Source organism: Megascapheus bottae, chromosome 21 (assembly GCF_031878675.1).
Source record: "Megascapheus bottae isolate mThoBot1 chromosome 21, mThoBot2.hap1, whole genome shotgun sequence".
NCBI lineage: Eukaryota > Metazoa > Chordata > Mammalia > Rodentia > Geomyidae > Megascapheus > Megascapheus bottae.
In genome coordinates, this window is record NC_143529.1 from 16550063 (window position 1) to 16565699 (window position 15637).

Genomic DNA, 15637 nt, shown 5'->3' on the forward strand with positions numbered 1-15637 from the left:
TATGACTGGTATAGCAACAACATGAACAAAACAGCTAAGCAAGAATCAAGTCCCTCAGTTTAAGTCCCAGGTACCAAAATAAACTAATTGGTGGGTTTTTTGGGTTCAGATTTAATTAACATACATAAATATAATCTACATGAATTAAAATCTTGTCAATCAGACTTCAGATTGTGATAATGTATTTATTGCTACAAATTGTGGCATTTAGTGAAAGCAATTTTGATTAGTTTTTTCCTTTCTAGATAGGAAGAATGGAGGTATAGGAGAGAAGCTGTAATGAGGTCTCCTGTGACAGTATTAACCTTGAGCTCCACCTTATGTTTCACATTTATGCAGCAGTACCAGAAGCCCTGGGCTTCTCCTGGATGAGGCATGCACAGAATCTTGTGACTCAGGAGTCTCTGCTGAATAGTCATTTGCTCCACTTTTAGCTAACTCCACATCTTCTGTCAAGACAGACTTTCTGGAGTCTGCCTTAACAGGATCTGACAAGGTCATGATCAATGACAGTTCTGACTATGGACATTTGCTTTGCCTAAGGTGAGTTAGCTTTGTGCTAACTCCTAAGCTGTGACATCTATACTCACAGTGACTTTTAAAGGCAGAAGAAATGCTTCTTTGCCAACATGGTATGAGGATCAACAAGATTTTTTTTTTCTGTTGCCCATGAGGCTTGAACTCAAGGCCTAGCACTGTCCCTGAGCTTTTTTTGCTCAAGGCTAGCACTTTACCATTTTGAGCCACAGCTCCACTTGGAATTTCCTGGTGGTTAACTGGAGTTAAGAATCTCATAGTAGTTCCCTGCCTGGGCTGGTTTTGAACCACGGTCCTCATATTTCAGCCTCCTGAGTAGCTAGGATTACATGCATGAGCCACCAGAGCCTGTCTTGAGATTTCTTTTTTAATATAGCAAACTTCTTTGAAGAAAAATGTTTTTTATGAACAATATGCTTTTTAAAAAGAGATGAATGAACCCATCCCAGAAGACCATGAGGATACAGTCATGTACAGGAGAAGGAGGTTTATCAAAGGGGCTGACAAGGCCATCTCCCTCACAGGAGAGGGAGCAAAATGGCACTTGCTCTATTCAGGGGCATCCCTATAGCATCAAGGAAAGAGGCAGGAGGTACTCTGTGTGCGGAGCTAGGTCTGGGCAGAGAGAGAACTGGTGGGAGCCTCAGGAGAGGCAGGGTGGAGTTCAAGTGCTCCAGGACATGAAGTGGAAGGGGCTAAGGGCCTGAGACAGAGGGCTAGCTAACAAGAGTGTTAGTCTATGACTTCCTCACTGAGAGTGTTTTAATACTGAGCTACCATGAGGAGATTCAGGATTGCTCTTCAGGCTGAACATATGCTCCATACCTGCACATTTGAAACTCTGCGCAGTAAGTCCACGTTCCAAAGACAAAGTCGTTAGGATGCTTAGGAAGCTGGTGGTCACAGACTGACGCTTGTTCTTCCTGAGCTCGTGCCCACCCATTGGATCCTTGGGTTTGTTCCTCAGTGTGACTTGCAGGTTTTGCTCTGAACTCCTAGCTGCGTTAGCAGCTGTCTTCAGAGCTTCCATCCATTCTTGAGCCCTCTGCCGGGTCTCAGCTCGAAGGCGGAGGACATCTTGGGGGAAAATGACTTGAAAGCAAGAGTCACAGCCATCCAGGTTGTCTATCTGGACAGCCAGGCACACATCCACATTGTAGCTTAACAGTGGGTCTTCATCTAATTTGCCAGGATGAAAAGCCATGAGATAGGCCTTACTCAGTACAAATGTAAATGCTTTCCAGTTGTTCTGGAGAGTTAATCTATAGAGTGTCCCTGATCTGAGGATATTTTGGTACTGTTTGGGGCTGTCCAAGACAGGGGAGGAGGGGAACAACTCACTGGATTTCTTCAGTAAACAATGGTTCTGTGTACAATCAACATGATGACCAAGGGCTGGTGAATTTGCCAGTTCATCCTGTCGTCCCATATAACCAGGCACAGTGGCATGCACAATTTCCCAAAGCTTCTGCCCCCAGTCCAAAGCCTCCCACGGTGATGCTGCCTTTATCTGTAGCTGCGTGTTGTCATACAGAACAGTATCCACCACTGTGGCCTCCAGATTGCCCAACAGAGATATGTTCTGGAAGTGTGAGAGCTGGAATGTAGCATACAGGTTTCGATTTCCGCTACTGTGGAGGTTGTAAAAGTGTAAGTGGTATGGCGAGAGTTCTGCATAACAGCTTTGCCAGAAACTGTCATGGTCCTTCCTGATCTCCAGATAACCCTTCTTCAGAATGTTTGGGAATGTCTGCTTATGTTCTAGAAAGAAAAAAAAAAGAGGCAAGATATTAATTTGTTAGGAGAGGATAGATGCATGAAACCAAAGAGATCAGTGACTGACATCTTTCTGGTAAACTAAACAAACAAGTAAAATCCCAGGATGATGCCTAATTGGCAAGATATAACTGGAAGAAAAGTTCTCATCCAAAAAAAAGTAAACTGCAGTAGTGAACGAGTGTGAGAGTAAGCACAGAGTGTGCAATGACTATATGACACACAGAGCTCTGAATAGAAACCAAAATGCTAGAATAACTGTGACTACTTTTGCCCTGTGGATCTAGGGTCCTGTCACACTGCTAGGACTTCTTGCTTTCCAGGGAAATTCTGCACAGTATCAAAACATGAAAGAGAATGCTCCCGCTGTCACATGACATAATTGTATAACTCTCTGAATGATTTTTGTACCATTCCTCAGGTTGGTAAAGCCAGAAAGGGCAGGGGGGGATAAAGCATGAAATGTGCTCCTGAACGTCAGGATTGCCAGTTCATAGGCCTTCTGTCTAGTAACCATCTCTAGGCTCGCCCTCACTAGCTCACTTGGGAGATCTCAGATGGCAGCTTTCTCTCAAAGCCTGAATGTGCTCACATCCTTCCCTTAACTTACAATGCTCCTTCCTACTGCCTCAGCCAAGCTCCCTGCAGAAAGAGAATCAAGACTCCCCTGCTCCTCCCCATCTTACTGTACATGTCACCTGGGTCGGGATCATGTATCCTCAGGACATTGTACCTCTATCACAGGCTACATGATCATGCTTCATTTAAATGTCCAAATAAGTAAAATGAAATTCAAAGCTGCTTTTTAAAGTTCTCTCTTCTCTACTGCATAGGTAAGCTCTTATCATGTTTACATCACATGTAAGTACAATGCCTAGTAACAGAGTAGGTATTTAGTAAGTATTTGTTAAATTAGAAATAAAGTTTTTAGCAGATCACCCTGAACAGAGCAGGTAAAATTCTTTTTCTTCCTCTTGGTTTCACAAGTTTATGTAGCCTCATGTCAGAGGGGAGAAGGGGAGAGGGGGAGATGGGGAGAGAGGCAGAGAGAGAGGAGGGAGGGAGGGAGGGGGGAGGGGGAGGGGGGAGAAATAGATAGACAAACAGACAGACAGAGAGTCAGTCTCTCACTAAATAACCTAACCCTGGCTGAAACTTTTAGTCCTCCTGTCTGTGCCTCCTGAGTGCTTGGATTTCAGGCAAGTGCATCACCATGTGCAACTTCCTGAGACTTCTACTGGACATGAAAATAACATCTCATGCCAGCACAAATAAGAACCCTGGCTGGTAGAGATTTTAGTATCTGGGATGTTTCTCAATCTCTTTGCTGACACACATTGCAGTTGGTCATAAACTAATTGAATCATTCCCTTAAGAACACAGATCACGCTAGTAGAGGGTATGAGTAATATTCTCCATTTGAAAACAGCAAACCAAAAGACAAAAGGAGAGAAATGAGGCAGAGAAAGGCCTATTTCACCTGCTTATATACATCGCTGGCCCTGAATTCATAAGTATTTCTGTGGCAACTCAAAAGCCATTAATTTCTTGCAACACACACTAATCCCTTTGTAGAAGGAGATAATGGACCCCCATTCTCAGGTTATGTGTGTCTCTTCTGACAATGCAGAAAGGAAGGCAGTGCTGTTAGAGACACTGTTCCTGCTTCACCCCTCTCATTTTCACCAGGCACTGATGAGAGTTCAGCCTTCTTCACAATGAGACTCACCACCATGGGTCCCTCTGTTCCTGTCCCCTCTCTGTGAGCCAGCTGCTCAGCTACAAATCTGAGCAAAATTAAAACCACCTCTCTTGTTTTTGTTATTTCCTTTTTACTTCCCTAAGAGCTTGTTACAGCTGGTACCATGAATTAGAAGTTCAATGTTAATCCATCCGCAAATCAGCAGCAAAGCTGACCAAAAACTTCCTTCTTTCTAACTATATAAGCCAGAGTGGAGAGCAAGAGAATTCTGCTAGGGACTCTCCAAAGCAACAGTCAAGAAGACACTGTGCTCCGACATGGCTCTCAACTGGATACGCAGCATTTCTTATTTCTTATCTCTCTTCCCCCATCTGGAACAATGTATATTCAACTGAGACAGAAACCAAGACATGTTCATCATAGAGGCTGTAGTGGATTTTTTTTTTTTTTTGCCAGTCCTGGGGCTTGAACTCAGGGCCTGAGCACTGTCCTTGGACTTTTCTCAAGACTAGGGATCTACCACTTGAACCACAGCACCACTCCGGGCTTTTCTTATGTATGTGATACTGAAGAATCGAACCCAGGTCTTTGTGCATTCAAGGCAAGCGCTCTACTACTAGGCCAAACTCCAAGCCCCGGGGATTACTTTGAAAGTAAGAGCCAAGAAGACAGCAAAGATGATCAGAAAATCATTCATAGGGTACCTATTCCTCCTAGCAGGGAAGTAGTTTAGATCATAACTTCTTAGTATCTTGTATGAGAAAGACTACTGTTGGTTACAGGGGGTTGAAAAACTATTTTCTCTCTCTAGTCTAGCAACTGTGACTTTCTATTCATTTGAAGTTTATTTTTGCTACTAACGAATCTTCAGAAGCTCTTTAAATCTTAACTTTTATTAAATTTCCACAATTCAAAAAGTGTTGTTTCCCCAGGCCATCGCAATTAGACCATGGACATTCTTTCAATGTGCTCAGCTTCACAAATGAATAATATCATCTTTGTTGCATTGCAGCTGCTGCCCAAAAAAAGAAAATAAAAAAGTGACAATAGCTGGGCACTAGTGGCTCATGTGTGTAATCCCAGCTACTCAGGAGGCTGAGATCTAGAATCTTAGTTCAAAGCCAGCCCTAAAAATCTGTGAGACTCTTATCTCCAGTTAACCAGAAAGCTAGTGCTGTGGCTTAAGTGGTAGATTGCTAGCCTTGAGCTGAAGAGCTTAGGGACAGCACCCAGGCCCAGAGTTCAAGCCCCATGACTGACCAAAAAAAAAAAAAAAAAAAAGAAAAGGGGGGGGGAGAGAATATCATCTCAATGCTAACTAATGTAAGTAATTCATATAGGAACACTAGTAAGGTCTTACCATTTGCCCAGCCAAAAAAGGGGAAGAGGGAAAACATGGCCAAAATAAATCATCATTCCTATGAAATTCACCATAAAACTAGGAGACAGAAGTTCCTCATTTAAAAAATAGACCTCAAGGTCTCCATTTACCCACTGTTTTCCAATCTGGCTAGCATGAAGATGTCACTCATTCACTCAGGTTGCCCTATATTCCCTGTCTATGTCATCCTTACATTCCCAGTGCAGTATGAGGCCAATAATTGCTACTGACGAAGAGGGAAAAGGGAATTTTCCATCAGGTACCTGACTCATTTCTGTACTGCTGCCCACCAAAGGTCCTCTTTAGTCATTATTGCCTCTATCCATTCTCAGGACCACATCCTTCATCGAAGTCTAGTCCTCCTCCCTCTTGACCATTTTATACACTGTTACCAGGCTGAACTTTCTGGGTCTGCCATAGCCCTCTGGGTCTCTCCTCTTCAGGCCAAAACTCTTCACAAGCTCCAGAAAGCTACACAGTAAGGTCTACATCGCTTTAAGACACAAAGGTAATGGAAACCCTGGGGTGCTTATTATGATTTAGTTGTGGTGAGGACTCCAGTAAGAGGTTTTTACATAGAGATAAACGGATTCGTTCAAAATTAAATGGGAAACCATAATGTTTTTTTGGCAGAACCAAGACCACCCTTTAAATTGGCTTTTCTTCACTTAAAGCCAATACCAATTACCTATACTCAACTGCTACATCTCCTGACTTCTAGAGTCCAACTCTAGTTTCCCGAACTATTTGGTTCAGCCTTACCTCCTGGCTGTGGCCCAAATGTTGCCAATACTACACTAGAGCCTAGAACATGGGAAAATGTAGTTAAGACTTCCTCAGTGACAAAAAGCTCCTTAAGTCCAGCTCCCTGGCAACCAACTCGTCTGAAGACTAGATTAAGTTACAATCTCTAGAATTTTAGACACTAACCACTACAATTCTAGGGAACTCTTAGTCTTCATTGCTTACACTTAACCCCACTTTTAGCTCAATACTCTGGCCTAGAGTCATAATCACTTGCATTGTCTGAAGCAGAAAGAGGTAAACTTTTTTTTTTTTGCGCCATTTTTGGGCTTGAGCTCGGGACCTAAGCACTGTCCTTGGACTTTCTCAAGGCTAGAGCTCTACCATTTGAGCCTCAGCACCATTTCTGGCTTTTTTTTAAGGTATGTGGTACCGAGGAATTGAACCCAGGTCTTCGTGCATGCTAGACAAGCACTCTACCACTAGGCCAAACTCCCAGCCCTCAGAAAGAGGTAAACTTTTATCTACAGCTATTGACTACCTGGAATTAGCTAGCAGTGAGGAAAAAAGTGCTAGCACTGAGAAAGAAGAAAAAAAGCTCAGGGACAGTGATCAGGCCCTGAGTTTAATCCCTAGGACTGGCATTAAAAATAAATGTGTTTGGAGTGGATGAATCTAGAGTGAATCATGTTAAATGAAACAAGTCAAGACCAAAGGAACAAAAGGTACATGGTATCCTTAATATGTGGCTATTAGATCCAAACAGTACAAGAGTGAGGACTCGATATTTGGGTACCCAATGCTATGGACATGGTACTGGAAATATAAACACAACTACATAGACATAAAAATCTATGACTCTATAGACATAATGTTTTATTACATAGATTAATATGTATCTATGACATACAAACCCTCAGCCTAATTTTAATTATGTTCTAAAGTCTAAGTGCCAGTGATTCCCTTCTTGAGTTTGTTAAATATGTCATTTGAAATATGATGTAAAAATCAATGTTAATAAATTCTTTAATAAAAAAAGAAAGGGGGAAAGAAGGAAGAAACTAATGTAACTGCAACCCCTTGGACATCACCCTGCCAATAAAATTAAATTTTAAAAAATATGTTTGAGATACATAAAGTAAAATATTGAGGAAACAAACTGGTATGGTCGCTGAGAGATGTGACATTTGAATTGGTTTTTTAAAGATTGAAGGGCATGGGGCCGGGAGTTTGGCCTAGTGGTTAAAGTGCTTGCCTAGCATGCATGAAGACCCGGGTTCGATTCCTCAGTACCACATATATAGAAAAAAGCCGGAAGTGGTGCTGAGGCTCAAGTGGTAGAGCTCTAGCCTTGAGAAAGTCCAAGGACAGTGCTCAGGCCCTGAGCTCAAGCCCAGGACTGGCAAAAAAAAAAAAAAAAGATTGAAGGGCATTTACAGAAACTGAAAGCAGAAGAGGCATGAGCAAAGGCCAGAACCTTTAGATCTCATGGCATAATCAAAATTGGCAAAAAGATAGGGATAGAAGAAAGTATGGGCACTAAGGCTGGAAAGCTACCTGAAGGCTTTATAAACTTAAAAATCTACTGTAATCATGGTTCATTTATAAGAGCAAAGTAATACAAAAAGGTTTGTGTTTTCAGAAGATAAATCCAGCAGTTTTCAAAATTCACAGCCATAGTTTTACTAGCCTAAACCAAGATAAAATACATTAAGAGAACAACCATACACACACACACAGACAAAACCAGACATTCTGGTTTCCTTAAGGGGAACAGAAGGCAGGTAGGCAATGAAGCACATTAGATTTCCAAATAGCTGCCATAGGTCCACATTTAATAATGCGAACAACGGAACCTATATGAGCATATAAAATCAACTTGTTGTGACCTATTTTAGCAATATCTTTGTAGTGACTAATCTTGCTGAAGGCTGAATCATAAATTCAAGAAGAGATTGTGTCCTGGTGATCTCACTTATTCTAAGTTTATAGAAATACCCTCACCTCTACTGGCTCCAGGGCTTTTGAGAAACATCATAATTGAAAAAGCAGTCTTTGTAAGTTCCTGATATGGTTGTTGTGAAAGATGCGGGGGAGGAACCAAAACAGAGTAATAAATCCTAGGATAAAGAAACTATATTGCCATTTTTTTTTCTAGCCTTAAAGAAAATCTCTGCTTGAGACCTTCTCCTAAAGTAGTTAGAACAAGAAAATGCACACATAGGAATGGTATCAGGTCACCAGAGCAAAACTCAAGGAAACAAAAGCCCAGCTGACCATTGTCCTTGTCAAGCAGTTCTACACAGTTGGGGAAGAAAAAGTGACACTCAGGTCATTTGTTGAGTTTCTATAGCAAACAGAAAAGATTTGCTTTAATTTTTTTTTACTTAAAAATTACTACTGTAGTACATCCAGAAGTAGAGTTACAAGGAAGACAGAAATCTTTCAATGTGAAATAATTTCAACTATACAATGTTTTGGTTATGACCTTTCATTATCAATCTGACTACACTAATTAGCTCCCAACCAACCATGAGTCAAGGGCAGTTCACACACATACTAAATGATGGCTTTTGAGGTGGCAACGTTTTGGAGATGGCAAACACATTTAGTGAACCTCAGCTGGTTTATAAATTAAAGGTAACAGACAATAGGTGTTTTTTGCAAATCTAGAAAGTAGGAATAGAGCTAGGATAAGACATTTTAGCCTTAGTTGAATATTCTATTCATATAGCCTTACCTTCCTGTCTACCACATTTATAGGTGGGTGGGGAAATACACACATACACTGCTCACAAGAGAACTTAAGGTACTACTATTAGCCCACATTTTATGAGAAAAGAAAAAAGAGCTGGTTCTGCCATGCCAGTTGAAGCAATAGATGCAGATATACTATCTAATGAAGAGGACCTTTGGAGTGGTTGCTATGGGAGAATTGTTGCTATGGGAGGAGGTGATGCAGGACAGAAGAAGTGTCAGGCAAAGGCAGGAGCCTCCAGTATGTCTTCATTCACAGTGGGCAGCGAAAAGGAGCTAGGACAAAAAATGACAATCAATATCAACTGGACAACATATGATTATACATAGAAATAAAGCCCATAAGTAAAAGAATGACAGGGTTAGACACAAATCCAAGTTGACCTCCTCAAAAGAAACTTTCAACTAAATTTTATTTTTTCTGAAGAAATAAAGTAAGTTGTCTTGTTAAAGGCATGTTGGGTCTTGTTAATCCTTAGAACAGTGAGCAGGAAAGATGAGAAGATTAGAGATCATTTGGGGACAGTGAATTTGAGATATCAGAGGAACATTCCAACAGAGACATTCATTAAGCAGTTGAATATGTGAATCTGAAGCTCTGGATGGGCTGCTAATCTGCCAGATCCTCATTCTTACTTCTGGCCAAGATACTAAACTACCCTCTCCTGCTTCTGGTATTTCTCTGAAGAAACAATGAGACTTTCTTTAGTTTGGATGACTAATATTGAAAATGCGTGTGTGTTTTCTCACTAGTGTTTTCCAGAAAAAAAGGGTGTTAGAAAATTAATCTTTCTGGGGCTGGGAGTTTGGCCTAGTGGTAGAGTGCTTGCCTAGCATGCATGAAGACCCGGGTTCGATTCCTCGGTACCACATACACAGAAAAAAGCTGGAAGTGGTGCTGAGGCGCACGTGGTAGAGCTCTAGCCTTGAGAAAGTCCAAGGACAGTGCTCAGGCCCTGAGCCCAAGCCTAAGACTGGCAAAAAAATAATAATAATTAAAAAAAATAATCTTTCTTTCACTAATTCCTGCTAGAAAGTATAACTTATGGATGATCAAAGAGTAGCAAGGATATATTATATCCAACTTGCAGATGCCATTGTTATGGGTTAATTTTCAAAAATTCCATTTATTGCTAACATTTCAACATAAACATTCAACCTTTTTTAAAACAAAGTTAAAGATGAATAATCAGGGCCAGGAATGTGGCTTAGTGATAGAGTGCTTGCCTAGCATGCACGAAGCCCTGGATTTGATTCCTCAGTACCACACACAGAAAATGCTAGAAGTGGTGCTGTGGCTCAAGTAATAGAACACTAGCCTAGAGAAAGGTCAAGAACAGTATCCAGGCCCTGAGTTCAAGCTCCATAACTGGCAAAAAAAATCATAATCATAGTTTGTTAAACACTGAAGACAGAAGTTCAGGACTTAGAATACTGAGAAGGCCCAGTTCTTGAAATTATAATCTCAACAAGGTAGAAAACGTAAAATTGGAAGTATGACATCCTCTTCAGTTGGGCTGTGCCAAGGAATTAAAATAGTTAAGGTGGGTTGGTGACAAAATTCTATGTGAATTTTAAGAATAAAGATACCACTAATCCAGGTAAAGGGTTCACAGCATTTCATCTACCCCATAATATCTATTCGGTCACCACATCCTTGCTTTAGTATATTCATCATCTTTGACTATATGTTCAAGGCCTATTCTTGGAAGACTACTGAGCATCTAGAGAAAAAAAACAAGAAATTGTCAAAAAGAATTCTAAATGGATAAAATTTACACTGTGTATAAACTATGGCACCTCATTGGTAGAAACGTTGCATTTCCTTAATATACATAATAAACTATATTCTTGCCTCATCTTATGCTTATAAACTAGTTTATTAAAATGTTAATACATGCCAGGCACTAGTGGCTCACACCTGTAATCCTAGTTACTCAAGAGGCTGAGATCTAAGGATCACAGTTCAAAGCTAAGCTGAGAGACTCTTATCTCTAACCACCAGAAAATTGGGAGTGGAGCTGTGGCTCAAAATGGGAGAGCACCAGTCTTGAGCAAAAAAGCTTAAGGACAGCACCTAGGCCATGAGTTCAAGCCCCACGAATGACAAAAAAAAAGTTAAATATATTCATGGGCAACCAAGCAATTGTAGAGATGTAAGTAGGTCTAAACGGAGCATGAAAGTACAAAAATAAAAAATACGAGTTAACTGAGAAGAAGACATCTTAATTTAGCATTGAATAGGATGATGAAAATTAATCAATAATACAAACTCTAGGCAAATGAGAGATGATGTCACATGTCACAAAAGAGAAATCCATATGTGACATTAGTGTTAAACACCCATGTGCATTATATATGTAAAAAATGCAAAGAAAGATGACATTCAGGTCCTACATTGAGGTCACTAATGATCTCCTCTGATCTTTTGACATGAGATTCTTTGCTACTCACAAGTAATGCTTATTCTCCTCTGCATTCCCATCTACTCACTGCCCTTCCACTAGCATTTTTTTTTTGTAGTGCTAGAGACTGAACTCAGGACCCTGTACATAATAGGCAAGCTCTCTAGCTCTGAGCTACACTCTCAGCCTCTTCTCCTCTCCTTTGTTTATACCATAATTCTGACTGTCTTCTTCCCTGAGCTCTTCTAAATGTTAATATTCTTTAGGGCTAGCTCTTAAAAGCTCTTCCTAACCAGTCCTGCCCAGTATCTTCTCTTTCCTCTCATAATCACCACCACATAGTATGCATAGTAAAACATTTCAATTAACCACCTACCCTCTCACGTTACTGAATCTTCATTAGTGTGTGATCCCCATACTAAATGAGAAGATATGGGGGAATGAGTGTGTCTTTATATCCCTCAGCCAACCTTTACTGTGATCCACTAAACATCTACTGATATGGATAAGCAATAAATATTTTCAGAGGAAAAATACTACAGTAAATACGAGAACTTCCTAAGATACATGATTGGAAAGGAAGAATTAACCAGTTGTCTTTTCATTAAAAATCTTTTAAGAGGATACTAAAATGGATGACTTGAGGCAAGGTAAATTGCCAAAGTAAAATATTATGAAATACTTCAAAATACAGTATTTATAAATATCATACCGTTCTATCCAGATGGGGATACTGGAAAGTAACATCATCCTAAGGTAGGTGTCAGACAACAATTATCTGGTAGTCATAACGTACAAAAGCATACCTGTATTTCCTTGAGCATCTTCTACCTTACTTGGTGAGGGCAACAGAAAAGATGGCCTGGTAAAATGAGAACCTTGAAGAGATGGCTGCTGCTGCTGTTGCTGCTGCTGCTGCTGCTGCTGCTGCTGCTGTTGCTGCTGTTGCTGCTGCTGCTGCTGTAGAGGCATGGTGCTGAGAACCAAGCGCCAGTTCACCTGGGTAATATCTGACCTGGACCGAGCATGTCCCGGCTTGAAAGTAGAGGTCTCATCCAATAAGTCATTCACAGAACGAGGTCTATCCCTCCGGCGCTGACAGATATTGAAAAAGTTAAAAGTTGATGCCTCCTTTTGTTCCATCCAGGTAAGATTATCTGGGACTGTCCCTCTCTGGACCATAAACGGTTCTTTGGCAGGGAAGACATTCTGAGCTTTGGTTTCTAAGAGATTGCTTTTGCAGTGGTCCCAAATCATGTTCGGCTTGCCCAGGGAGGCAGCATTTCTCACAGCACCATTATCTGTTAGGTTGTTGAATACCTCGTGTCCCACCAGTTCAGGGACTTCCTGAATTCCACAAATCTCCGCTTGCTGCACAACCTTTTCTAACTTACTATCAAAAGTACTAAAGAAATCCTCAGTAACCTCCAAGGCTGGGCTGATATCATCGACTTCCAGAGCTTCCATGTCACAGGTTCCAAGAGGTGCAAGCCTTAGATGGGCCAGAAAAGGGCTTCATGAACTTTCACCCAACAAAAATTGCTGTTTCCACGATAGAGCTATGGAAACTCCTAGACTTCACTCCACTGCACAGAATAGGCCAAGAGTGATGGCTGTTTTCCTGGTCACTGAAAACATCTGCTAGCTAACAGAGACATGGGGAGATCCCCATGAAGACAACAGGTAGAGCTTGTCACAGCAACGCCATACCAATCCTTGATTTCCTGAAAGAATATAAACAGGACAACATTGATACATGCTCATTGTATCCTATTGTACACAAGTCTGCTCATAATTTACAGCCCTTCCATTGCTACCATGCACTGAGAGACAGTAACATCTCTGTAGAAGTCCTATTGTCAAGGATATACATCATTCCCCCTTTGTATCAGAACTTCCATGGAGCAGGATGGCACACTTGATAAGAGGAAATAAGGGCAACAGCTCTTACTCACAAAGAGAAGCCTTTGAGAGTAGTTGTGAAAAGACTGCCCTAGCAAATCTCTGATCTGTTCACTAGACTCCAACTCTCTCTTAAAATAATGATCATTCCTGTCACCTTCTAGTAAAGCTTAGCCTGGATACATTATGTAAAATTACAGCATATATCTTTGCCTTGAACTCTTGATCTCTTACTCTGCTTCTCTTTTCAAATAAACTTTTCATTCTAGGACAGTTTTAAATCTTCAGGATAAATCCCATACCCATTTACCTTTATATAACTCCCTACGTTATTAACATGGCATTAGAAATAATAAATGAACCAATACTGATATATTATTAACTAAAGACATCCTTTACTGAGATTTTCTCACAATTTCCTAATGTCCTTCCTTCTGCTCCAGGATTCTATCCAGGATACCACATTTAGTTGTCATGTCTGTCTAGCCTCTTCTTGTCTGTGACAGTTTGATGACTATAAGGAACACAGGTCAGATATTTTATAGATGGCCCTAATGCAAGCTATGCTTTGGGAATTAAGACTATTTGAGAGAAATTCCATTCTCATTGTTATATCCTGGTGAATACTATCAGCACATATTACTTACATGTTAAACAGGGATCGAATGGCTTGAGGTTACTTAAGCATTTTACTACCTTTGAACATACCACTTAATTTCCTCTTCAAATCTGTATTGTTTTTCTCTTCATGCTAAAGTAGAAGCTCTATGAGTCCAGGAATTTGCGCTCACTAAGGTATCCGATAATACACACCAGAGGCAATAAACATACTCAAGTTGAACAAAGGTTTTGTTCTTCCTCGTGTGACATTCATTGTCCTTTGTGACCTTCCCACCTCTCTCCACTACTAGGACATTTTTCTGCTCCTCCAAGCTTGTCCAAGCTGTAGGACCTTTCTTAATTGCTCAGGCAATATTTAACACACTGTATAAAAACAATCAGCCCATCTTGAGATCACATTCTAGGCTCTAAACTACCTGACAACAGTCACTATGCCTTACTTGACCACCTATAAAAATCTGCTTTCATGCTTCTGGGTTCCATCTTCCAAACTTACTCTTTTTGGAATTCATCTTTTCCCTGGGCCCTACTGCCCTCGGATAGTTTAGTCTCAGTAACTGAGTACCTTGTACTATCTGGCCTTACTTGGCTTTGAATTAACTAACAATATACTATAATAAGAAATAATAACAAATGCTCACAGGTCAAGATACAAAATGTTCTTTCCTCTAACAAAGCAAACCTCAGTGTGTGGGTGCAGTGCGGTACCTCAGCATAAAGCTGGAAATCAGGAGCTAATTAGATGTGCATTCTAAAGCTGGCTCCACCACATACTTGTTGGGTGGCCTCTAGCAAATCATTTAACTTCTGGATGCCTTACTCAGCTACCTGTAGGCAACAATTTGCTAATACCAAATTGCTTTGTATGTGGATCATTCGAGGTAGCTGTACCGACATGCCTTGAAAAATGTAAATTGCTATGTAATTATGGAGCACTCCACTGGACCTCACCCACTCAGCCATGTGTTCCTGATCCCTCCCTAGAAAGACTGGACACCCAACAAAGGCAAAGTCAGCAACCAAGAACTTATAATACACTACTTCTCAACCACACTCAGTGACCTACAGATACTATATCTTATATTTATATAGCTATCCTTTCCGTAAGACGAGGTATGTCTCTTCAGTATAGGTAAAGAAATTGAGATCCTAGCCAGGAGCAGTGGCTCACACCTGTAATCCTAGCTACTCAAGAGGCTGAGATCTGAGGATCAAGGTTAAAAGCCAGCCCAGGAACTAAAGACCATGAGACTCTTATCTCCCAATTAATCACTAGAAAATGGGAAGTGGGGCTGTGGCTCAAGGGGTAAGGCAGTAGCCTTGAGCTGAAGAGCTCGGGGAAAGTGCCCAGGCCCAGAGTTCAAGACTCAAGACCCACAAGAAAAAAGAAAGAAAGACAAAAGGAAAGAAATTGAGAGACCCATTTGTCAATGTAGTAATAATAGTGATAATCCAAAGAATCCCATGCCTGTATTAAGATATAACAGGATGAAGAATCGGTGTAGTGCTATTTTCTAACATGGAAATCAGCTGTTTCTGTGCCCATTATGCAAGGCTAATTAGCAGGCTGCCTACAGCAGCCCTCCCACACAGATATGAGTAATCATACTAGGCTGGCCCACAGAGATAGATGCCTGTACTAAGCAGGATGACAAAAGTGCTGACTTACTTGTAGCCAGAATTTAATGAGTGCTGGAAGAAGGTGGGACCACATAATTCTAGAATCAGCCAGAAAGGAAAGAAAAATGCAATGCCAAAGACAACTAAGATAACTTGTGTCTGTCAATCTATTTTCAAAAATGGGAACCAAGG

At 40.8% G+C, this 15637-nt stretch overlaps 1 protein-coding gene across 2 annotated transcripts in view; it reads right to left on the reverse strand.

Annotated features, from left to right (window-relative positions):
- Positions 1-15637, reverse strand: part of Plekhm3 (pleckstrin homology domain containing M3) — a 165425-nt gene that overhangs the window by 133789 nt on the left and 15999 nt on the right. For both annotated transcript variants that reach the window (XM_090354699.1, XM_090354700.1), the window contains exons 2-3: positions 12109-13026; positions 1363-2298 (exon numbers count right to left, since the gene is read on the reverse strand). In XM_090354699.1, the coding sequence (XP_090210825.1) occupies positions 1363-2298; positions 12109-12769 (1597 nt within the window). In that variant the 5' untranslated portion in view covers positions 12770-13026. The remainder of the gene's footprint in view (positions 1-1362; positions 2299-12108; positions 13027-15637) is intronic.